This window comes from Echeneis naucrates, chromosome 6 (genome assembly GCF_900963305.1).
Source record: "Echeneis naucrates chromosome 6, fEcheNa1.1, whole genome shotgun sequence".
Lineage (NCBI taxonomy): Eukaryota > Metazoa > Chordata > Actinopteri > Carangiformes > Echeneidae > Echeneis > Echeneis naucrates.
In genome coordinates, this window is record NC_042516.1 from 16236365 (window position 1) to 16261804 (window position 25440).

A 25440-nucleotide genomic window follows, 5' to 3' on the forward strand; every position below is an offset into this window, starting at 1 on the left:
AATTTGGAGACCAATTTACTGTTTTGAGCATTTTTAGGGTGTGTGTTTTCAGCCCCACCACTCATCCCCGAGGGAGGTCTGCCGCAGCATGTGAGTGTTATGGGGATTGCCTTGCATCATTGGCTGATAAGGTGTGAGCTGTCATAGGGGTGTCGTGTGCACCTTCTTGCTCACGTTGCAGGGGCAGCCCTGTGGGGGGTGTGGGGGGGGGGGCACCGTTCCAACCCCCACCCTCACCACCCCTGTCCAAACAAGAACAGTCCATCCAAACACACACACACATCTAATGGCTGCCTGGAAGGGAGGGTGCTGCTAAGGGCAACAAGTCGTGTGTGTGCATGTGTGAGTGTGTTATTAGGTGTCTGCAGTTCTAATAAAGGAAAGCGCTGCGTCCTTCACTCCCTCATGAGATGGCTTTACTCTGCTTTGTCTGCCTGTCTAATTTGTGTTTGTGTGTCTGTCAGTCCTGCAGTGGAGCTGGATGGCTCACAGCCTCTGGACAACCTGTAGAAGAGCCCAGCTGGGAAGGACCTCGTCTGTGTGTTTTGATCATCTCTACGTGTTTCAGTGTGTTTGAGAATATCGGCTTTATGAGGGAGTAAGAAACTTAAGAAGATGTTTGCGTGTTTATTTCACCTGCTGTAAAGTGTGTATACAGTATATAAGTGAGAGAGAGAGAGTGCGTGTATGGTGTTGCCCACACTACTGGAAATGCTGGGGTGTCCAGCGAGGTTATTTTTGGATCAGTGACAGCGTGTCAATGGCTGCAGATGCGTCGCAAAGGAAGGCTCTGAGATACCAACAGACCCTGGTAGGACTTTATCCAATCTTCCTTTACCTGCCTGCCTGTCTGTCGTCCCATCTGTCTTTTAAAACGACCTTCCTTCCCCCCTCATTTGATGTCCCTTCACCTGCCTCTCCATCATCTGTCCATCTACCTACCTGTCACTTAATCTTGTCCGACTATCTTTTAGTGCTCATTCTCTTCTTCCCCCAATTCTTTCATGCATAAATTTCATTATATTCCTCCCACGATTCATTCTGGTCCATCGTTTTTATCTGTTGCATCCTTCCCTATTAACAGCAGCACTTTGAGCGTTCAGCCAAAGACCTCTCAATGGCCTTGTTTTGAATCAATAGCCTTCATCTCAGTAATCTCCCGCCCCCTCCTCTGTCCTATTCTTGAAAAAGTTTTCTGCAACTTTATACCAAGCAAATTTGTACAGCCCTTCAGCACATTTTCTCATGTGATTTTACACTACCCACGTTATGAATCAGTGAGTAAAGGCGATAATTAAAATGGATTTTTACTTATCAGAGAGAAAGAGAGAAACACCGGTTTGGTTCTCAAAACTCAAAGGTGTGAAAACTCACAAGGTCTTGTATTTGTCTTTTGTTATTATTATTTTTATTTTTTGCTTTTTCTAGATTATTAACTAAAGAACATAGCTTCCATATGACCTTTTTTTTTCTTGCCTTCTCTAGCTGCAGTCATTGCTGTTTTCATGTGCTGGTAGATAAAAATACCTATATACAGGAAACCTGAGCAGACAGGTTAGATGTACTTGTTGAGATGAAGTCATGCCACTATATCCCCGTGTTCATCTGTTTAAATACTTATCCTAAACGAATCCTCCCCAGAGCATCTTGAGATGCTCGGTGTTGTTATACCGCCGCTGCCTCATTTATTTTATTTTCTCTCCGATCACACTTGTTCTGTGGAGATGACTCACAGCATCAGAGGGTTTTTCAGAGGGTGATTTGAGGCATTGCTTTTATGTCCAAGGTTTTTCAAGGGTCATTCTCTGCTAAATTTATTAGGAATAATAAAAGGAAAAAATTACAAACACATGAGTGACTGAGGTTGGAGCAGATGGGGTGTGCGTGGATGTGCTAAAGCAGCCTGAGCAACTGTCAATGTGAAGAGGTGCAGTGAAAGAGTGTCAGCTCCTCTTCTCCTTTGAGAGGATGGATGATTGCCCAAAGCAAAATCTCTAATCCCTAACCCTTCTGGAGCCTCTTGGGAAGCTCATGGGTCAGATATAAATAAGAAATCTCAATTAATCAAACTATTTACAGGCTTAATGTCTCTCATATAAAGTCACGTCTTTCAGGTGTAAAAGCTGTGATGGCGTCTGTGTCTGCGAGAGGAAATTAGAGCCTTGAAGGATTTGAAGAGCTGTTAATAAATCACGCTAATATAATTTATTTATTGATCAGGAGTCAGATAAAGTAGCATTTATTTTCAGGTTGACAATTAAGCTGGCTAAGTCTTCGCAGATGCACACTGGAGATGAGAGAGAATGTTAGATGGCTGCATTTTTAATAGTCTCAGCAAGCATAGAGGTTTATTCCCGGTTAGATTTGGTTTTTAGATTAGGTTTTCAAATTTACACAGAATTCAACTCTTTTTCATCGTTTTCGTGAGGACCAGCTTGACACTGAAATGTGGTCAATCCTATTAAAACAGGGCTTAACCTTTAGTTTTACTTTTATTATACAGTACAGATTGCACAAACATGTGCAGTCATATGAATAAGACAAATAAAGGAAATAAAAATGGTATCATTCAGTAAAAATAAAAAAAAAACAGAACGAGAGAGTAAGATATGCTTTATTTAACAGGTCAATCTGCAGGACAGAAATGTGTAATTTTGTCTTAATGTAATAATTGAAATAAGAGAAAAATAAGCTCAACTGAAATGATAATTATTACTTAATTCTTTAAATGCTGAATTGTTCCTTGCCTTTCAAGAAATTTATTTTTTTTTTCATATTCCGCTGACCTGCTGTGCTCTGATTTAATTATTTAATAGCTGTAATTTCCTGAGTTTAGTAAATACTGTCTAATTATTAACTGCAATCACTTTATATATATCTACCCAATTTAATCCCAGCATAATAACTTTCAGTTTGTAGTGGCATTGACAGGAATGCTCAAATGAATGTAGTTCAGCACGACATCACATTTAACTATGATAATTATGCAAAATACAATTTATTTTACTTTATAATTTCTAACATTGTCACCCAAAAGGGAAACTAAGAGCAGGCTTAGTGCATTGGATCACTATTTGTGTGGTCATTATTACATTACATTATTACATTATTAACTCTTTGAAGGAGATAAAAAAAAAAAATAAACAACTTTAAATTTTATCCCGGTTTTAACTCAGACAGCTGGAAAAAATTTAACCTGCAAATAACCAAATTAATACTTGCTGGGGTCGCTAACTTCTGTTAATTGCTTCCGAGGCACACAGCTGTTGTTGACCCTTGACCTTAACAAGGAGGAAGCTCGTCCTGTGGCCTCATGTCACGCTGACAGACACTCTCCAGTCAAGTGGCACTAACAGATAGCTGCTGCTGTGTATCTCGCTGGATGCGCGTTAAATTATATGTGATGGATGCAGCTAAAAATCAGGTTGTGTGAGGGGACAAGTTTCAATCTGTGAGAATGTCAACAGCAGTGAAATTGATCTCATAAGTCTCAAATGTTACAGGCTACTAAAAGAGATGATGTTCACCTTCCAAATGTCTCACAGACTGAAATGGCTGGGCTGTAGACGATTAAGCCATTAAATTTCATATGATATCTTAGTCACTTGATGCGTCTTTTCAATTACAGAGGCGGCGGTAAAGTAATAATTAAACTCCTAGCCGTCATATGAATAGCTACAGAATGAAACACCATGTCAAAGTTGCAAATGAGTCAATAACGTTTTTTTTGTTTTTCTTTTTATAAAAGGTTAAAGACCTCGGTGTGTCTGTACAGCCGGCCTCCTGGGACAGACGGCCTGAAAGAGACAAACAGCGTGAGAGAGGCAGAGGTGTGGAGAAGTGTGTCAGTGAACATTGGGTCACACTGCTGCTAAATTTATCCACGAGTAAGGTTTCACTTCAGGGCTGGGGGGGGATTGGATGGATGGGGACAAGGGGTGGTGAGAGGGAAAGTTTCAGGGGGAAGAGTAGGAAACATAAAGGCTCAAATGTGGGTTAAAGAGCCACCAATTACTGGAGTTTACTCAAATCGGGATCTCATCGCCCAAAAGTGTCTTAAGGCTGAGATGATCTCAACTCAACGCGTTTTTGGGGAATGGGACCCAGATCATAAGAGACTGCTGCAATTCTCCTGTGGTCGCTGGACATAATGAGGCCTGGGCTGCAGTGCTTCAGCCAATAGCTCTCCAATAAATCATAACCAGGAATTATTTGGAAGAAAAGATAAAAAGGTGGAATGGCTAAAAATGTATGAATTGGATTCACTTTTGATAGGAGGCAAAATAATCACCATCATGCTATGATGTTAAAATCAAACAATAATATTGTCAAATTTAAGAGCGTTGGGTTGCCTTGAAGGATTAATGAAATAAAACACAATATAACCACCTTCAGTGGTTTGAATCTTATTAAGGCCGTTTGCTGCATGTTGTTTCACATCTTTGTTTCCTCTTAAGAGCATAAAAGAAAAACATACCACTAACTATTAAAAGTAACAGTAATAAGCAGCAAGAAGTCGTTACTCTACAATTTAATGAGGTCTTTTATGAGAAGGAGAAATGTTTTCAAATGGTTCAATTAAACTAGAATTTGAACGTTTCTCGGATATTGAAAGCCGCTTTGACCCATCCATTTTCCGGTTTGCTGTGGTATATCCCAGCATGCATCAGGTTAAAAGCAGGGGAAATATGCTGTACAAATAAGAATCTAACACATTTGTCTCTGGGCTAAAGGACTCTGCATAATGCTGAAACTAAATTGAAATGAATTATTGTTGCTTCCATGCTGCCAGCATGGCTCTACATTTAGTAGCAGCAGTATTTGCCGGTGACAAGAACAATCAATCTCACTACACTCAAAGGTAAATTCAGCGCTACAGGGTCAACAAACCGACTGAACCCTGCTGCTTTTCAGATAAATTTAAACAATATCCTGCAGGGAATAATAACGGGGAGCTGTCTGGTCCCCAAGGACCCAGAAATCATGTGAAAATATCTGGGTCAAAACAGAACAGCAGATAGTGACCCACATTGGAAAACAGCTGGACTGACAAAGGTAAACCCAAGAGTCCAACTAATTCACCATCAGCTTGATCCTACCAATGCTGTCTATCCTAGAACAAGTCTGTATGATGGAAGATGGACCTTACTTTTCTTAACCAGGTTATTTAACTTTTTTAAGTGTGCAACAAAAACACGGTAAATTATGCGTCCTCATTAACTAACTTTTTGGGATTACTTTAACTTAATAATTAATGAACATATTTGAAAACTCACAGCCAAAAAATTTGTTATGTATAAAAACAAATGTTTGCCAAAAGACATGATCCTTCATTGTCCCAGAGCCCAGTTGGGCATTAGTAAAGCATCTCGTCTATGCTGAAGGCATTTAAAGTATAGAGCAGTATTATCCACCCGATCCCACATAATGTTAGTGTGGGCATGGTCGCTCAGTAGGTATCACTTTCACTCCTTAAGCATGTGTCCTTCCTGCCTGCCATCATTTATGATTCTGTTGCAGGATTGAGCAGGAATCTGCTGGATCGGCTGCATGACAAGGAATCTACCCCAGTGAATTAAGAGCTGCTGACAATTTATTGTCAAGCCTCAAGTGTCTGTATTAACCTCTGCTCCTTTTCCCCCGTGTGTGTATGTGTGTGTGTGTGTGTGTGTGTGTGTGTGTGTGTGTGTGTATGGGCCATTGGCCATACCTGTCAGTCACTGAGGTCCATACTTTACGGAGGCAGCAGGTAACAGGTACAGTCTCTGTAAGTCGCTCTGCCAAAGACAGGAAAGGACAGATTTTAGAAAAAGATATCCAGAGAAGGAAGTGCAGAATATTAGAGACAAAGAAGAGAGTGAGCAGAGACCTGCAGGAGAAGCAGCTTACAAGATGAGGGAACGGATCAACACTTTTGAGACAGTTCTGAATGTAGATCAGTTTCTGGTAAGGTTGACTAATTTCCATATTGAATTCATTATCTTCCTGAAGTTGGAGCAGGATTCATGTATGTTTGGCTTAAATGAGAGGCAGCGTTTTCACTGTTTTTGACTTGTTTGTTGACTTTAAACTTCAGATTTCACACTATGGTGGGGCTAAATTTAATGTAAACCAGCTTTAAAAGAGGATAAAAAGGCCACCAAGGGTGATTTTTCCTGGACTACTTGGTGTGAAGCTGAACCACAGGCTCGTACGTAGCACATGGAAATTTACAGTTTGCTTTATTTTTCTCCTTTGGCTGCGCCGACATGCCTTAATTAGAACATGACAGCTTGAACAGTGTTTGGACGAGGCATGGAAATGTTATTGTGCTGGTTAATTAGTGTATGCACATGGAGACATGCGCTTGTGGAATTTGTGTGTGTGTGTGTGTGTTTTGGGGGGGTGGGGGGTAAATCTCCTGATCTATCCATCAGTGAATGGGTCAGATTTTATCATTAACCTTGCGCTAAAGGACAACACTATATTGTTGTAAAGCCTCACAACACAAACACACACGCACACACTCACTGTGCTTAAGAAGCCACACCAACACACACAGATATTTATGAATATACATTGCTGACTCCCTCTCATAAGGGACGCTGGAATGTGCTGTTATTTTTTTAATTAAATCTCAATGTCACGCTGCCCTCCAACCTCTGTATCTATTAGCAGCTCTCAGTGCCACTGAAGCTCTCTCGCCCCATTACTCACTCCCTCTCCTTCTTCTTTCTACAAGCTGATTTCTCCTTTTTGTTTGCATTGGAAGTTGTTTCCTTCCCCTTTCTAGAGCTTTTACGATACAGATTACCTGGTTAAGCCTGCTCATAAAAGGGAATCCCTAAATTAACTCAAAGCTCCTGACAGCTCGCTGGAAAACTGTAACACAGGCTTTTTATTCCGCGTGAAAGTGAGGGAAGGAATGGTTTGCCATCTTCTATCTTTTCTCATCCCGTGAGATCTACAATAAGCACAGCAGTAAACACTCGAGTTCTCGCAGTAGACCGCAAGAAACAAGCAATAAGAAGGAGTGCCAGTGTCAGAGCTGTACAGTAATGCCCGAGTACTTTAGCGTGTTTTAGAGAGACCTGAGGGGAAAAAAGGCAGGAAGAAGTCAGAGCCACAAACGAATGTAGAGGGAATTTTGCTGTGAAAAATCAGTTGGTAAAGGAGGAGGAGAGGGAAAGGGAGGTGGGGGGCGGCAGGGGTGCTGCACGTCCTCTGGTGTTCTTGACTTGGCATGGGAAGGTCACTGACTAGTTAAAGAGCACAAAGATGGCAGCAGCTGGGCTCAGAGCGTGTGAAAGCTGGAAAACGCTGGTTACGGCTCTCATTTCTGGGCGCTGTGTGGCTCAGATGGACGTTGGTTCAAGGTTAAATGGTGACACAGAGGCAAACAGTGATGAGAGATGGAGACTGAACAAAGTCAGCTTTCAATGTCGCTCTCACACCATCAGATCTCCGTCTTTTTTTCCCCCCCGTTTCATTATTTATTTTTATTTAATGGCAATATATCTGGTTTGAAACTAAAAAAGCTTCTTTTTTTTTTTACATTTCAATCCATCATATTTTTTTGATTCAAAGAAAATAACTACAGATTTATCACTGAATGCCGACCCTCGCCTGAATATTTTTCCCATGTACTATAAAATACAAACCTTGAACTCTGTTTAACAGCCAAAGTTATTGTGTTTTTTGCTCATTTGGTTTATTGTCCAATTAGTTTTATTTAAAGATGCGAGGGAAAATCCAGTAATGCAATATGTTTTCCTGAAAATATTGTTTATGAAACGGATTTTAATCTTATTTGGCAGGGACCTTGGAAGTAAAACATAAAACAGCAGCTCTTTGGCTCACCGTGTGAACAGTGCACAGGTTTCTTTTGTTACTGTACCTGCTTTTGATGGCGTCTGGTGCCAGCTCCTGTTTGATGATGCTGATGGATTAGTTCTTTGGTGTTAATGTGTAGTGCAGCGGTGGTGCTGGTGGAGCTGCTGGTGGTGTAGAGGGGGTCTGCAGTGTGGGACAGGAGACAGAACAGGCACACAACTCTTGCTCCATCATGCTGAAGACAACTGATGGGGAACAGGTAAAGTCAGCAGGACCAAAGGCTCCATCTGCTCTGTTTTGTTTCTTAGTTGCCAAACTTACGATCTCTTACGTTTAAGTGCCAGAAGTTTTTGTTTTATCTGATCATATAGTTAGACTACATTTTTTCCAAATATAGCTTTAATGTGTTTTATGCAACAACATGCAGTGTAACTGTTATGTGTTAAATTTTTTTGGTACATTTCTGCAATTGCAAAATAACTTCATTCCTTTATTTAAAAAGTTAAAGGTTCATTTACCTCAACAGCCCGTTTTCTAATAATTAGTCTGGTTTTAACTTTTGTTTGTTTGTTTGTTTGTGTGATAGATATATTTTTTGTATTTTCCATTGGTGGCCATATACATTTTATATTTTCCTAAGAAAAAAAAATACTTCTGAGGGCCAAATAATTTTATTTAGTTGTTGGTTCATACCATTTTGGAGCAAATCAGAAGTTTGTGTGTGGTTACCTTTAAAAGCTAATATTCAAGGCAAAACTATAGAAAGATTGCAACCCAGGTAGTTCATATCATATTATCCTGAGCTCTCTCACACATGAGAAAAAGACAATTTGTTGTTTGTTTTTTTGTTTTTTTCCCTTTCTTTCTTCCCGAACAATTCTGCTGTTGTCCATTTATCCAAAGAATTCGGGTTTTGACTTTCGAACTCTGGCTGTGTCTTGTTCACGGAGACAAACTCTATCATTCTGGCAGCAAACCAAACTAATCCCATGGAATTATTAATGGAAATGATATTCAATCAACTCGTTGAATAATGCATTCAAATGGATAATAATGGTTTGTATGTCACACCGAAGGTCATCATTGACCGCCTGTCATCTCAAATTTGACAGCATCAGTATGAGGGCAACACATTTATTGGTTTGTGGTTCGTTGTGTTTAGCGAGTTTTAAAATAACCTGCTAGACACTTTAGTGAGGCTTCAGGAGTTTAACTGTATGACCAGCTGCTATGAAGTGTATTCATGTATTAATTATAAACTTTCTATATCAGTCACATCTCGTGGCTGTGGCCACATATTACAGTGGACCTCGTGTGCAAAGCAGTTTTTGTGCGCGTAAATTGACAAGTTTCAAGAAAACGCATTTCACCAACCTGGCCTTCTCAGAGCTTTTTTATTCCGATTGTTTTATGTTATTATTGGTGGTCACATTTATGTGCCGTTACTTGAGTTTTGGTCGTGGTAGGGCCCGTACAGTTGTGTCAGCGCTCCTTCCCTGTGTGAACATGAGACAGAAATGTGTGGCAGCCAGCCCCCTCTGTGATTTAGCATCTTGCTTTCCTGTGAGCTGGGATCCATGTGATCTGTAGGTTTCAGTTGCACGTCGTCGCTGCACCTGAATCTTCAGTATTTTACAGCCTGAGCGCAGTGCAAACTGATCACACTGGCTCACAAGGTAGTGTCATGTTTTCTGAGGCATGTGCACCAGTGTGTATGTGTTAGTGTATCATTGCGTGTGTGTGTGTGGATGTTTCTCTGGTTGTAGGTGTAAAGTGCACACGTAATCGGAAGGGGAAGATGTGGCATGTCCCCTCTTCCAGGATCTCTTCCTCTGGCTCCTTTCCAGCCCCAGGCTCTTCTCAGGGAGGGGATTTTCCGATCTCTATGCCCATTTTGTCTATTTCTGTCCGCCAGGGTATTCAGGTTGATGTGTATCCCTTACACACACACGCCAAACTCCCCCTATCTCTTTCTTGTTGTCTCAAGATTCTGGATCTACTTTTATCCTTCACCCAAGTCTCAGTTGTCAGTGGTATTTCTCCTTCTCTTCCTTCTTCTCCTGTCTCCTCTCTGATTGTGGTCCAACAAACATATGATTTCTTGATGTGGTTCTTTTTGTTTTGCAGCTCATTGTCTGCGTTTGGCTTTGTTCACAGCTGTATGGTGAGTACAGGGAGCAGCTGGGGAGCTTTGCTCGACGGGAGGCTGCCCGTTTGCTGACAGAGAGACAATGGAGGAGACAGGCTGGGGACAACACCGCAGCCTCAGGCCGAAAAGACCACGGCCGAAGGCATCATCATCACCTTCTGACCTTAGAGTCGCATCACAGCCACGTCTCATTTACCAAGAAACCTCGTCCCTACTCCAAATGCCAAGGTGACCAGCAGGGATGTGCAGTGTAGTTAATGACAACAAAAGGTTGTCTTCGATGGTGTTTCCATGATCGTGCTTTAGCTGCCATGATGCTCCAGTTACCAGGGTACCCAGGTGACAGAAGTGGGAATTCACAAAACCCTTTCATTTTACTTTTATTCCTCTGCTTTTCCAACACAACGTCGAGTGCATTTCTTTAATTATTGGTTACTCTGCTGAGTATGATAAGTACAGAAAATTGGATATGCTGCAGTTTAATAGTGCTGCCATCCTCATTTCCAATTGAATCCGTTAATTTTTGAATAGTATATTACATCTTCTGTCTCCACCTCATGGGAGAGGAAAAATACTGAACTGTCAACCTAAAAGTAAAGACATTTGACTATACCGTGTCTAAAATATAGTATATAGAGTCAGAATAAAATGGCCAACATGCATTTGTTAAAACCACAAGAGGACATGACCTCGGTCAATGGTGAAATTTACAATTACTCACAAATTTAAGGTAGTAATACTTATTACTAATTATTACTTAGGGTTAGTACTACTTAATACTAATTTTCTTCCTTCAGCAAAATGGTTCAAACACGGACTGTTTTACAATTTCCTTCCTTTCCAAGCTTCCATCCATTTGTAAAGGCGCACTGATGCTGAGCTTCATGATAACTGTACCTATAATTACAGTTAGTGATTCCCTCTCAGGCATTTTTGGAATAACTAACTGTCAGTGATGAAATCCGGTGATGAATGGCTTCAAGATGAATTATTAATTTCATCTCCGTCCCAGACTGTTTGGCTCGTGTGCGGCGGTACATACTGACCAAGATGGGGGAGGACTGGATTTTCCTGGTTCTTCTGGGACTGACTATGGCGCTGGTCAGCTGGAGTATGGACTACGCCAGCGCCAAGAGCCTGCAAGGTATGACGCGAGTATTCCTGTCAAATTCACTGTTTGATAACAAAAGGATTTCAGTTTCTGCTGTGAATAACTATTCCATTTCTGCATCCTGTTTCTTCTTTTATTACTGCTGTTTTTATCTCTTTCAGCCTATAAGTGGATACACGGGGAGCTTAAGGGCAATGTGGCGCTCCAATACCTCGCCTGGGTTACATATCCCATGATCCTTGTCATGTTCGCCTCGCTGTTCTGTCACCTGGTTTCTCCACAGGCCATTGGTGAGCTCTTCACCACCCATCAGCCTCACTTCTCCTCTTCAACAACAGTTTTTCCAGTTTCTGCCTGAAGGATACAGTAATATTAACCTCTATATGTTTACTTCCTGCATTCACCGTCAACAAACCTTTAGTCTCCCTCTCTGTCTTTCTTGGGTTTTTTCCTCCAGGTTCTGGCATCCCTGAGCTGAAAACCATCCTAAGAGGTGTAGTCCTGAAAGAATATCTGACCCTGAAGGCCTTTATAGCTAAGGTCATTGGCCTGACTGCTGGCCTGGGCAGCGGGATGCCGGTGGGCAAAGAGGTAAACAACCCTCCTTAACACTTCTTTGCTTGCTGGGTCTTGCTGTGTCTCTATCACGACCCATTGATCCAGCACCCTCATTGTCTTGCTCCCCTCCTTCTTTTTGCATCACTCTATCTCTTCCTTCTCCAAGCTTGGGTGATAATAAATCATCTTTTGTCATGTTTTCCTCTCTCACACCTCTCATGGGATTGAGGCAAATTATTCAAGTCCTCAGCGAAGGAGTACATCCATTTTCCCTATTTCAGTAGCAGGGCTGCTGTCACATCCAGCATTTATCCCGTGCTTTATCTGTCCTGATACAACACGTCCCAGTTTAGACTCTCTGTTTTACAGACAAGAGTCAGTCCCTGTGAACGCAGCATTACACACATCTGTGTCAGTGATTTCCTTCCATCACTTCCAGGGTCCATTTGTCCACATCGCCAGTATCTGTGCTGCAGTGTTGAGTCGACTGATGTCCATCTTCTCTGGCGTCTATGAGGTAAGCTGAGGCCCTGACCAAAACGTACATTCCCCAAAAGTCTCATTTATACTTTACAGTTCATGCACTAATGGATGTGGAATACAATTTTTTCCATCATAACTTGCTTTGTCTTTGTTTTAATAAAAGGGCTCCCACAAGCTCAAAAAACTCATTGCATTATTCAGATTTGAGCAAAATGAATGGACTTGCTCTGGCTATGCTAAGAACAAGGGATGGTAATGTTTATTAGCTGTGAGCTGCTTCCTCTCTCTGACCCAGACTCAAATACTCAACCATGTCCAAACTGAGTTATTATCGTCTTATCTTCTGTTCTACTCGAACTGTGAAGTTCACATTGGATTTAAAGTGAATTGCCCCTGTGAAAAGCCACCATCAAATCAAAGTTTGGAGACTTGTTTTGAAAATGACCTTGAGTGACCTTGAACATGCCATCTATATTCCTTCACTTCTATCAGCACTTTCCACTTGGAAAGGTCTTACATTACGTGAGGCCCCTGCCGTGTCTGAGGTTGCCAAACATGCCAGCTTTGAGTCCTTGAGATTCATTGAAAGGTCCTTGAATTTGATGTTGGAGAGGAAGTGGGAGCCCCATGCCTGTTTGCCCCCCCCCCCCCCCAAATCTGTCCGAGCCTGGCCCAATCCCGGTCCTCCCTTCCCCGCGCAGTTTCTCTTGTGTCTTTGTTTTTGTTCACCCCCTCGCGCCTCGCCTGTGTTTGTGTCTCACTGTATTAATAGTGTGATGGTAATGTCTGGCATGTGTATTAACAGAGACCTTCCTTATCCCTATCTCCCCCCTTTCCCTGTTCTCTTTACCCCCACCCACTCCCTTGACTCATTCATCCCTGCTTGTCGGTTGCCCCCCCCCCCTCTCTCTCTTTCTTCCCTCTTCCCTTTTCCACTTCCTCTCGTGACCCTTAACTCAAGAGCGGCACCCATAACCAGGACCTGTTGGTGTGTGCGTGTGCCGTAGGAGTTGCCACCTGTTTCGCTGCCCCCGTGGGAGGCAAGTCCCGGCCTGCTCTGGCACAGGTCTCTGGTCAGCTTTGTCCTCCTAAAACAACACCTGCAACACAAATATGGAGGTTAAAACCGACTTCAGACCAGTGTCCGGGGTCACCGCTTATTAATTCACTGCGAAATGAGCATTTGAACATGCAGATTAGCTTGATAACGACTCCACATGTGACCTTGAATTATGAGGTTCCTCCTGCTTATTAGGCAGCAAGTAGCCGGCTCCACACGTCTGTTTTGATAAATCACAGACAGAAAATGGTTTCTATAAAAAAATAATGCGTCATTCTCAAATGGACATCTGTGATTTTTAAAAGCTACATCGAACATCATAATTCAAGAAGGTTAACAATTGATTGAAATACTTCATGTCTGCAGCCTTTAATTTTTGGTCTGTGATCAGCGGCAGAGATCTGACTCGAAGGACATTGTGACCACTCACTTTGTTTCCTGATTCCTAATTGCTTCCTCTAAGTCTGATTGCTCTCATCACCCTGTGCATCCCCTGCTTTAGATTACTTTTGTGAGTTATTTTCCTTCTTGTTTCACTTTTTGTCACACTCTAGTGAGCATTATTTATTCACTTTATTCCATTTTGCCTCCTCTCTGTCAATTTTCCACGTGTGACTCCCCACCCTGTCCTTTTCCACCTTGATCTTATATTCTCTCTTCCTCCAACCCGCTCTCCTGTCTTTCTCTCTATGCTCTCGTTCTTCCATCACCTTCATTTCCCCCTTCATCATCTCATGCCTTTCATCCCCCTCTCCCTCACCCCTCCACTTCCCCTGCCTTTTCCCCTCCCTCTCTGTTTTCTGTGTCAGTAGAACCCTTACGGTTACACAGATATACTGACTGTTGGCTGTGCCGTGGGGGTGGGATGCTGTTTCGGCACTCCGCTAGGAGGTACTATACATCTGCACACCGCCCTTTACAAGCAGAATTACCACAGTTACCACTGAGGCTTTGCATGAAAAACTAAATTGCCAAAAATATTACTCTCTTGGTCTTCTTGATCTGATACGTAGTCGTATTTATTCAGTGACTGGAACAGATATTTCCCGATTTAAATCCTTATTTTAGTTTTAATTGGTCAAGGCAAAGCACTTGCACTTAAATGTGGTAAATTCTATGAAAATAATATAATCAATAATCCATGTACTTAGATAAGAGTTGTATGTTGGCTTATTGTTGCAGGGAGCTGTCACATTTATGCACATACCTGTGGATGTGTATATTTTAACTTTCAATGTTGCAGATTTTATCATTTGTTTTTCAATATATATTTTTCTTAGTCTAAGCTACTGAAAATAGTATTTTTTTGTTGTTGGTATTGAGAGGTAGGTATTGTGTTATTATACTGTACAGACATATTCACCATGTCCAAGTGTTGCACATCAAATCAAAATCAGTTAATAAGAGTTGCATCCAGTCTCCCTGTGAAGCGATAGAAGGTGGGGTAAAAAGACTAGCTGATTATTACTCCATGCTGAGGGTTTGTAGAGATAACAGCCAGACTACTTTTCAGTTTTCCTCCATCTCAACACCACAGGCCTATGGAGACACTTTTACCACTGATTGCTCAAATGTGACAACGACAGTAAAGATTTTTACATTTCCATATGAATGTGCTGTAGTGTAAAAAACTCTCAGCACATTGTAAATATTAAAAACTTGATGATACAGTCATTAGATGTTTTTTTTTTCCATTGTGAGCTGTTTTTACTCTGCAGAAGAATGCCTCTGATGGCTGTGATGTTTATTTTATTGCTCCACATGCTGATTATAGCCCTCTGTGTATGTGTTTGGATGAATTAGAGTATGTGTATTCACTCCCTGTGCTTCTCCTGTTGTGTATAATTACACCCTCAGCTTCTAGTGTTTTTGGTCTCATTCTGCTTATTTACTCATTTCAACCCATCTCTCTCACACACTTTATTTCTTTCTGCAACTCTCTGTCCTATTCCTCCTCTTTTCCCCCCAACAATCCTCATTTTTCCTCCCCTCCTGTAATCCCTCCTCTCCCTCTGTCCATCATCCCCCACCCTCTCTGCCACCACCAGGGGTGTTGTTCAGTATTGAGGTCACGTCTACCTACTTTGCGGTGAGGAATTACTGGCGGGGATATTTTGCTGCCACATTCAGCGCCTTCATATTCAGGGTGCTTTCTGTCTGGAACAAAGATGCTGGTGAGAAAGACTCACAAGCATACACAAAAATACACACAAAGAGCTGAAATATTGCAAAGCTGTCATGTTAGACAAAGTAGGAGGAACTGTTTTTTAAGATAAAGCAGAGACATTTCAAGTCATCAGAATATACGAAATCCACCAAGACACTTGTAACTCAACTCCAAACCGCCATCTCCTCCTCTAGTTTCATTCACTTTATGTTCACATTTAAAAATACAACGGATAAAGGGAGGATCATTCCTTGTCTTTATTTTTTAAATACTCACACATCCACTCTCACTTAAGACACCTGAAATATTCATTTTCACAACACTGAAAGCTCCAGTTCTTACAATTAATATAAAATGTTACAAATACATCTATTCACACTAGAGATAATTATGATATTATATATAAGTCTGAAGAGAATAATAAGATAAAACTTTCATTTTTAAGAAAATAAAATTTTGTAAGCTGAAATGTAAGACTCAAAATAAATGAGGCAACCCGCCCAGTGCAGAAAATGTGGTACAATCGAAAGAGAGTTTGTGTGTAAAAAAAAAAAAAAAAAAAAAGTCATTTCTAAGTTTTGCTTTTTTGTCTCTCTTAGTCACAATCACAGCTCTCTTCAAAACTAACTTCAGGATGGATTTCCCCTTTGACCTGCAGGAGCTGCCTGCGTTCGCAATAATAGGGTGAAAAAAATCATAGTTTTTGTTGGTGGTGTTGCTGCTTTGCCATAATTTGATTTTGTCCTCCAATTTAAAATGAAATAGAATAGGCCATATTGGATCTCTCTTTTAAGCTTGTGGTAGTACGTGCAGTCATCATTCTGATGAAGTGTGATGTATCTATGTGTCAAAGCTAAGATGGAAACTTGTTCTCATGCACAGTGACTGACTGTTTGCTTCATGCGTCAGGATCTCATGTGGCTTCCTGGGCGCGTTCTTCGTCTACCTGAACAGACAGGTGGTTCTCTTCATGAGACGACCGACAGCTCTCACACGCTTCCTAACCAAACAGTGAGATGCCAACACACAGACTCACACGCACACACAAATAGGACAGCGCACTCACTCACTGCTGATGTGGATGAATGCAGCGCCGGCCTGTTACAGCACTGAAGTCCTTGTAGCACATGCTGTTCTCAAGAACTCAGACCATTTTGCACATTCAAATCTGGTTCCGTATCTCTGTTCCACTCGCTGAGCTCATCTGTCTCACAGCACTGGCCAGGACAGCAGCAAATCCTTAACAACCTTTCAGCCAGTTATGCACTCAATGGGGAGAGATTCACTTATCCTCCGAGACTCCACAGTCAGGGAACATTAGTCTTCACCATTAGTGAGAGGAGGGAAGTAACGGCACCAGGAGAGCTGTACAATCATCAGTGTTACACATTTTACAGTCAGACCTTCATTACTATTTCTTCCATTCTTTTCTTGTTGCAATTTCTGGGAGTGTGTAGTGTTTCCCGTTAAGGGCCTGCATGTCTGTGTGTGTTTTTTCTCCCAGTCGGTTAATCTATCCAGGAGCCGTGACACTGATCATCGCCACTTTAACGTTTCCCCCTGGATTTGGACAGTTTATGGCTGGAGAGGTGAGACGGAACCAATCTCGTGCTCTCTGACTTCTTCTTGCTGTTGTTCATTAACATTTGTGGTACTGTAAAAGGAGGTCAGTGGAGTCTATGTTGTGTGTTTTTGTCATGTTGTGCTATATATAGACAGAAAAAAGGGCCATGGTAATTTGAATACGATTAGCAGTTTAAAGGGGAACACTGCCAGTTTTCTCACATCAAAGTCTGTTTACAAGCCAAGTAGAGTTTGAAGCAAAGCTGTACAATATCTTTTGTTGCTCCAGAATGGACTACATGAAGTCTGATAAAACTCTGGTGTCAGTGTTCTTTGAGTCTGATGAAAAGAAATTCAAAATACTCAAATAATCTCTTATCTCTGCTCGATGCTGTTAACTATGAATTACATACCAGATTCTGTGACAGACATATCAGCAATCAAGTTTTTGCATTGATTTAAATCCTTCTAAGAAACAATTTGATGTTGAAATTAAATTTGTAGAATTGAAACATTTTGCTTCAAAAACTACCCATAGTCATAAGATCTGATTTGCCCTTTTTGAAATCTGATAGAGCCTGATAGTTTCTTTTTCCTTCAAATTTATATCAAGAATTGAAGTGTGCAGGATTTACTCCCTCTAATGTTAAATGCTCTTTTTTAGGTAAAATCGATGACAGAGATTTTCTCTTCAGGCTTTAACTGTTAACTCTGTTTGTTAAGCGACACTTTCACAGTTTTAAATCAAGAGACACACTAACCCAGTTTCAGGGGCATTCATACAGAGTTTCACGTGTACACTCCACTCAGTGATACACAAGGTTCAGTATTTTGCACAGCATTTGAACTGGCGGACATGGGAATCGAACCAACAACCTTCTTATTAATGGATAACCTTCGTACTTCACATTTGCAAACATTTTGTACATGTTTTTTGTTCATCTTTTTTTTCTTTGGGCAGCCGATTGTATTTTTGATCATTTGACCCTCAACAAGAATCTTCAGTTTGGCTTTTCTTCTTCTGACTAATGACATCCTCAGTGATACAAAAAGTTTCCTTCTTTCAGTCCAGCTCTAATCCAGCCTTCAGATCCTCACCTTTGTCCTGCATTAAATCTGTTGGTGTTTCCTCCGGCAGCTGATGCCCAGGGAGTGTATCAACTCTCTGTTTGATAATTTCACCTGGACCAAAATCTCAGGATCTCCTGTTCCACCTGGCCTGGGTCGCTCCTCTGCATGGCTGCATCCTCGTGTCAGCGTCTTCATCATCCTCCTCCTCTTCTTCATCATGAAGGTGGCACTCCCTCCCTCCTACTGTGTGCTGTAGATATTTCCTTTAAACAGCGTGAAAAACCTCTGGGACTGGTCTCGATCCTCACCTTCATCCTGTTTTTTGTTGCAGTTCTGGATGTCAGCAGTTTCCACCACAATGCCCATCCCCTCGGGCGCCTTTATGCCAGTGTTCATACTCGGTAAGAGGATTTTGTAATGCAAATGCAATATCTGCTGGTGAGCTTCAGTTCAATTTGTCCTCACCAGCGTCCCTTATCTATGTCTTCAAGGAGCAGCTTTCGGTCGCCTCGTCGGGGAGATCATGGCCACTCTATTCCCAAATGGAATCCTGTTTGATGGGATAGTGTACCGCATCCTGCCGGGGGGTTATGCTGTCATCGGTCAGTCTACTTTCCTTAATGCTGTACTGAGATTTCCAAACCAAGAAGATCTAGTAAAGAGTTGTAGAGCTGAAAAATGAAACTGCAAATGTGTTACTTTGAAAGTGCAAAAACGATTGAACATTTAAATTCAGAATTTTGGTCCTCGCTTGCCATTTAATCTGCTCATCCAAATACAATATGAGCAGATTCACTGTACAGGCAGCAGCAGTTTCGGGTTAATTCTCCAATTCTTTGGTTTCTTGGTAGAATCTTTTAGAATCTTACTCAAAAACACTGACAGCGTGTGAATTATCGTAAATCAAACCTTTAAAGTTGTTGAACACACACTGAATTTGCTCTCCCTTATCCCCTCTGCTTTTTATCAGGCGCAGCTGCAATGACGGGAGCCGTCACACACACAGTGTCCACAGCAGTAATCTGCTTCGAGCTGACCGGTCAAATCTCCCACATATTACCGATGATGGTGGCAGTTATCTTAGCAAATATGGTGGCCCAGGGCCTGCAGCCATCGCTCTATGACTCCATCATCCAGGTGAAGAAGCTGCCCTACCTGCCTGAGCTGGCCCTCGGGCACATCAGGTAAATCAGGCAGCAGTTATTTTGTGCAAGCATGTCTTCCATGAAGATGCCGTTGTGAGACAAATAGTATATATTGTTGTATCGCTGCTTCACCAGTAAGTATAACATCTTTGTGGAAGACATCATGGTGCGCAGAGTGAAGTTCTTGTCTTCTCAATCCACTTTTCGGGAATTGGACCATCTGCTGGAGACCACAACCCTCAAGACCATCCCACTAGTTGACTCTAAAGGTAAAGTGATTTAATAGTGTCCGTCCTGCCTTATGCTTACTGGTAAAGGAGTGAGCCATGAGCGCAAGTTAGTTCAAAAATTTGAATTTAATTGTAATAAGATTAGAAATGTTATTGTTTACGTGAGATGGAAACTTGTCTTTTCGTTCTGGCACAATGTATGGATGGACAATCAGCACAACTAAATTTAATTTAGTTTCAGCTACCCTACAGAAAGTGTGTCCAAAAGTAGAAAGAGGAAAATTTCATATTAGAGACTCTGGAAAGTCAACACTTCCACGCTCAGTCTTATCACCCAATGAAACCCAGACGTAAAAGAAATTAGCTGTAATGTGTTAATTAGCTGCCCAGAGGTGCTGGGAAGCAGGTTTTGTTATCACTGAACCAAACTGGCTGTTTTTCCCGCCTGGGACAAGGTCAATATTTACCAAACAGATATACACTTAGATTTTTATTTTTTTTTTTTTATGTGCTTTATTATTTCTTAATTGTAATTTTTAATGCTCCGTATTTATGTGTATGAAAAGTGCGACATTCATAAGTTACCTTACCTTGCCTGCCTTGGCCTGACAGTAACATTGATTTTCTCAACTAACCTACACAAGAAAAACAAATTAAGCTAGAAGGACACGGAGAGTGCAGACTTCCACCTAGGCCATCGCCAAACAGGGAAGCAGAACAAAATTCAGAGTAAATTATTCACATTTGCCCCAAAGTTTGAGGGTTTCTCCCCCTGACTCATCTCCCAACACTCGGCAGGATAGTACTTTTTTCATCTAATCCTGTCTGAAAACATAACCTCATTGGTAAAGGTAAAAACTGTGAAAATGTCTGACTGGTCCATGCAACGCTTCCCTCTGCAGAATCCATGATTCTCCTCGGCTCCATCGAGAGAACAGAACTTCAGGCCATCTTTGACTGGTGGCTTTCACCAGAGAGGCGAGTCTTTGAAAGGGGTCAGAGTTCACCAGGCCAGGACTCCAAAGTCAGCTGGGAGTCTTTCGCCTTCGTTGATGAGGAGGGTGGAGAGGAAAGCACAGAAAAGGTGGACAAAAACGAATTTCTTCTAAGATGTGAGTGGAAAGTTTACCAGTTTCAGTTCCTGAATATGTTTTGTCCTCAGACCACTCCAGTGCAGGAAGAATGTAACGGGCCCATCCAGGCCTCTAAACCTCAGGACACCTCCACCCACTGCACAAACTCAGGTAACATGGCACGTCCAATTCACCCATCAAATGTCACCTCCTCTCTCCTCTTACATACGTTGCTGTCTCATGCACTCAGACTCGCGCAAGCTGCCATCTGTCAGAAGGACCCTACAGAGACTATTCTCCTCCACATCTTCATCCGGCCAGACGGAAAATCAGGTGCGCTGCTTAGATCAGGCTCACACATTCCCATTGGTTTGACCCTAAATGCTCAAAGGAGCAGTGCATCACCGGTCGGCTGTCAGGTTGGCAGTGACAGCTGAGACAAGGCCGTGAGACCAACATGGCAGCCAGTGCCAACCTCACTGAGGTGAACGGGGGACCATGATCTGACGCCAACATAGAGGGCTGGACACGTGTCTGCAGAGAGATAAAACCACCAGGGGCCATCTAAATATCATCTGTGTGGCGCTTCAATGGACTTATCTTCATCTGTCTTTCCCCGTCTTTCCTCAGGACACCACGGCCCCTCCGCTGACGGACACCATGTCACCAGAAGAGGTACTGTACACTATTGATTTCAGCATTCACACGTAAAACACAGAGCTCATCAAACCACCTCAAATGTAATCCAAAACACTCCGCTCACTCTCCTGTGATTGGGTGCTGCAGATCAAAGCCTGGGAAGAGGCAGAACTGGACAAACCAATCGATATGGAGCAGATTCGTATAGATCCGTCCCCATTTCAGCTGGTGGAAAGAACATCTCTGCACAAGGTGACAACATGAGCGCCTGAGTGAACGCAGCGCTACATGCAGGGATCACATACTGACACTGATTAGTCAGCACAACTACAGAGTCCAAGCAGCAGATTCGGAGGGAGTATTGGGTATAAACATTAGTGATATGCGCAAAAGAGTCCTCTCGATTTAAACTGAGCCAGTCTTTCTACAAAGCAGGATTTAATGATGCATAAAAACTGCACAGCATCATCTGGCAAAAAGATGAACCCGCCTCAGCAAACGTTTGCTGTGTGTTTTTAACAGACAAATAAAATACCGCACAGTCACAGGCAGCTTCCTGGTAGTTTACAACCTGAGAGGAATATTTTTTTTTTTATTGCTGGGATTAGTGATTAGCATTCAGGAGTAAGTGTCATAAAACCCTTTAAATGTAAAGTTACTCCAAGCGGACTTCTCACAGGCTCTTTAAACACCATTCCTAAATTAGTACAGCACTCTGCGCTGTTTGGGGTCTGAATCTTCACTTCGCGGTTCTGGTAGGTGGATTTTGTTGCCTCTGAACACAGTCAGGTTAGCTATTTCCCTCCTGTTTTTACTCTTAATGCTTGTCGTCAGGATAAGCCGCTCTAAGTTAACATGTGAGAGCTTCTTCTCCGGTAATACAGTAATAGTAAGTGTCGGTGAGGAAGCAAAATTAAAGTGAGCAAACACACATTTATTACGCTTAAAGATCAAACCAGCTCATCATTTTAACTGATCATGGATTTTGTAGAGTGAATTTGGAACTTGACCGATACCAAACACTAAAAGTCTGGTTGTAACATGCTTCTCCTCAGATAAAATGGAAAGGGTAGTGAGAGGTGGCATGGGTAGATGAAGAGGAACTGATGTATCATGCAGATTGGTGTAAAACGTGCTGCATACATGTCAAAAAGGAACCTCACTGCAGCTTGCTCTCTGCTCGTACGACCGTAAAGCTTTGAATTCTGCATCATTCGCTTTTCTCTGTGACTCATGCTGTGCTGGCATGCCGTATATTTCCTCTTATATTTACAGGGAAATCGTTTACAAGGAGCAGTGCAGCCGTGCAAGAAGAATATTATCGCCACACAATACATTGAACACTGACTGGATTATGTCCCTCTTTGTGTTGTCACTCAGACCCACACTCTGTTCTCCCTGCTGGGTCTCAGTCATGCCTATGTCACCAGTATTGGAAAGCTGGTGGGTGTTGTGGCACTAAAAGAGGTAATAGTTCTCTTTGTTTTTACTTTATTTTGCATGGCTTTTGTCACCTTTCTTTGCTCCTGTAATGCAGCATGAGGGTGAGTCATGTTGACTCGGTTGTGGGCAGTTGTTCTGTCATCAGCCTTTCTGCACTGATTCACGCGGTTATTCCGTTCACCGCCCTCACATCTCAGCTCCCCTGGTGCTCATTTCACTGATCCTACATTGTCCCTTCATCGTCGAACCCAGAGATATTTCATGCTCTTCCTCTCTTCCAACAGTTACAGAAGGCTATAGAGGGCTCAACTCGCAGTGGAGTGAGGCTTCGTCCCCCTCTCGCCAGCTTCAGAGACGCCAGTAGGAAAGCCAAGAAGCACCAGCCTCCCTCATCCACCCCTTCCTCCCCCACTCGGGACAGAGACTTGTGGGGGGAAGGGAGCAGACATGAAGGGGAGCTGGTAAGGAAGGAGTCCAAAGATGAATCCCGAGGGAAAGCATTGTCTCCCAGAGGGTCGATCTCGTCCCCCAGCAGCATGGGGAGCACCAGCGGCAGCTCCACCGCCGCTAGAGGAGTGAGCGATGCTCCTCAGGAGCCGGCGTCCCCTTCTACCTCCTCCCCTGCCTCAACCTCACCCCCCACCTCCCCTGTGTCACCCAACAGCCCTGTCCTCACGCTGTCCTCCCTGCAGGAGGAGCAAGAGAGTGAGGAGTCCGATGAGCCCATATAGGAGGACTGGGTTTATGAGAAAAGACTGTTCCCCAGAGGCAGGGCTGCTGTCGGGCTGACCTGCTGCCCTCACAGACATTCAGCTCTCAGCAAATAGGATGAGCTGGTAAACACAACACTCCTGAAACGTGTAGTCCAGGATATTTTTTATACTCTTACAACAATATAACTTTTTCACTCCTCAGAATCTCAGTTGCCTTCCTGTGTCCTTTGAACTGCAGAAAGATCTGCATTATATCCACTGTCCATCTATCCATCTCAGAAATGTTGAATGTAACTGGCCGGTAAAGTCATTAACTCCCTTTGAGACAAATTAACTGACAGCAGTGAATTGTATCATAAATGAAATGAATGACAAAAACTTAATTAATGTGACCTAGAGGTCAAGAGAACACACATTTATGATTTAAGTACATTTAAAATTCTGACAAACATTTATATCGTATTTGCTGTATGGTAAATATTCAAATCACTTACAGCAGTATGTAATTTTTAAACATAATAAATTTTAAATCTGTCCACTAACTTATTTTAATTATTTACAAAATTAAAAATATTTATTAGAAGAAAAGCCACAGACATGCTAGTGACTCTGTGAGCCGCACAATGCTGGTGATTTGACTTACCTAATATTTTACATACATACAACATACTAATACTTTTTTATTATTTTATGTGTCAGTACGCAAACATTTGCAAACTAATGCTCACACGGACTGCAGCTGAGGCTCATGGGAATGTGACAAGCTTTTCAAGGCACTCCATCCAGACTGACATCAGCACTGTGTGAAAAAGTGAAGGGTCTTAACTTTAACCTGGCTCAACTACTTAACCGTTTATACAATTTAGCGACCAAATAGATCACACGCAAATTTTTCATTCCTGATGCATTACTTTCTAACGCTGTATTTCTACTGTTCAGCTGAGATAAAATAGCTGCTAATGGAAAAAGGCTTGAGTTGTAAAACTCTGTGGACAAAAATCACAGTACATTGTTCGGCACTCTGTCATCTTAATGTTCCAACATTAAGCCTTGAAAAGAGAATGTACAACTCATTATTGTGCTGTGAAGATCACCAGTGTGTTTTAGGCTCTGATTTCTATGCAAGCTTGAGCAAACATGCAGATATTCCCTATAGAGGGGTCTTGTCTGTGAGAAATTGTCATTAATATTCTCCTGGCGTAAAATAGTACTGATAAGCCCTGGAGGGGAATGTGTTTGGAAGAACATGACAGGCTGGATTACACTGCTGCCAGTTCCTTCATGATGGCTGTTTTTTTGCCTGACAAGCACCTATGAGGTGGCCTGAGACGATGGTTGTTGCCAAAAGTTGTTTAAAGGAAGACGCATCACACGTGGTGAGACTCCAGAGTTTAAGGCTTGAACGTCTGAGAATGTAATTATTCACTGATTGTGCAAAGATATCCACACATATACACAAAAAATGCTGTTTGTTGGTTTGTTTATTTGCTCTTTCTCCACCGGAGGAAAGGAAGAGGAGACAGGTAAAGGAGCCGGTGGGGGAGGTTCTGTCGTGCAGGAAAAAGAGGGGAAAGGAAGAGAAACGGGAAGAAACAAGAGAGCTGTTGACAGAGGAGGAGAGAGAGGGAACCACGTGGAGGAACCATCCCGTGACAGCCATTCAACAAGCATGCATAGGTGTGAGTGTTACGAGAGTACACTGGTTTCACCAGCCACACTGCCTCAATTTAAACAAATAAACCCAATTCAATACAGACTTTTACAGAAGCCATCCAATTTCATACAGCATTTTATACAGCAGTTACTTTTTTTTGCCACACACTGCCAGATTACGTCTATATTACACGTCTGATTGCCTCAAATCTCCTTTGGTTGGTGTGAAAACTTCAAGTTGTTTTTTTTTTTTTTTCTCTTCCTTTTTTTCTTTTTTTTAGGCAGTGATTCTTCCAATCAGACAGCAGACAATTTACTGTACACCGACAAACAGACATACAGACGGACACAAATATACAGAACGGATACAAAGAGATAGAAATAGAGAGAGAGAGACCAGGAGAAAGGCAGAGAACCAGAAGCAGATTTTGAGCATCATGCCTGCAGACAAGTTACTGTGACCCTTGGAAGATGTCAGTAGAATTATACAAAAAGAGAAACTCAACTACAAACCAGTCAGTTAACAAAGACGTGATCAGTAAACCTTAACATCCACAGAAATATATTTGG

At 42.1% G+C, this 25440-nt stretch overlaps 1 protein-coding gene across 1 annotated transcript; it reads left to right on the plus strand.

Annotated features, from left to right (window-relative positions):
* The first annotated feature begins 685 nt into the window (after positions 1-685).
* Positions 686-24612, plus strand: clcn1b (chloride channel, voltage-sensitive 1b). Its single transcript, XM_029503950.1, has 23 exons — positions 686-811; positions 9970-10189; positions 10974-11105; positions 11234-11362; positions 11530-11663; positions 12070-12147; positions 13986-14064; positions 15222-15347; positions 15940-16024; positions 16250-16351; positions 16845-16929; positions 18042-18197; positions 18306-18375; positions 18517-18576; positions 18945-19158; positions 19255-19388; positions 20252-20433; positions 20512-20593; positions 20673-20755; positions 21053-21097; positions 21209-21313; positions 22442-22528; positions 22789-24612. The coding sequence occupies exons 1-23, from the start codon at positions 761-763 to the stop codon at positions 23233-23235; spliced, it is 2886 nt and encodes a 961-aa protein (XP_029359810.1). The 5' UTR covers positions 686-760; the 3' UTR covers positions 23236-24612.
* Positions 24613-25440: the final 828 nt, after the last annotated feature.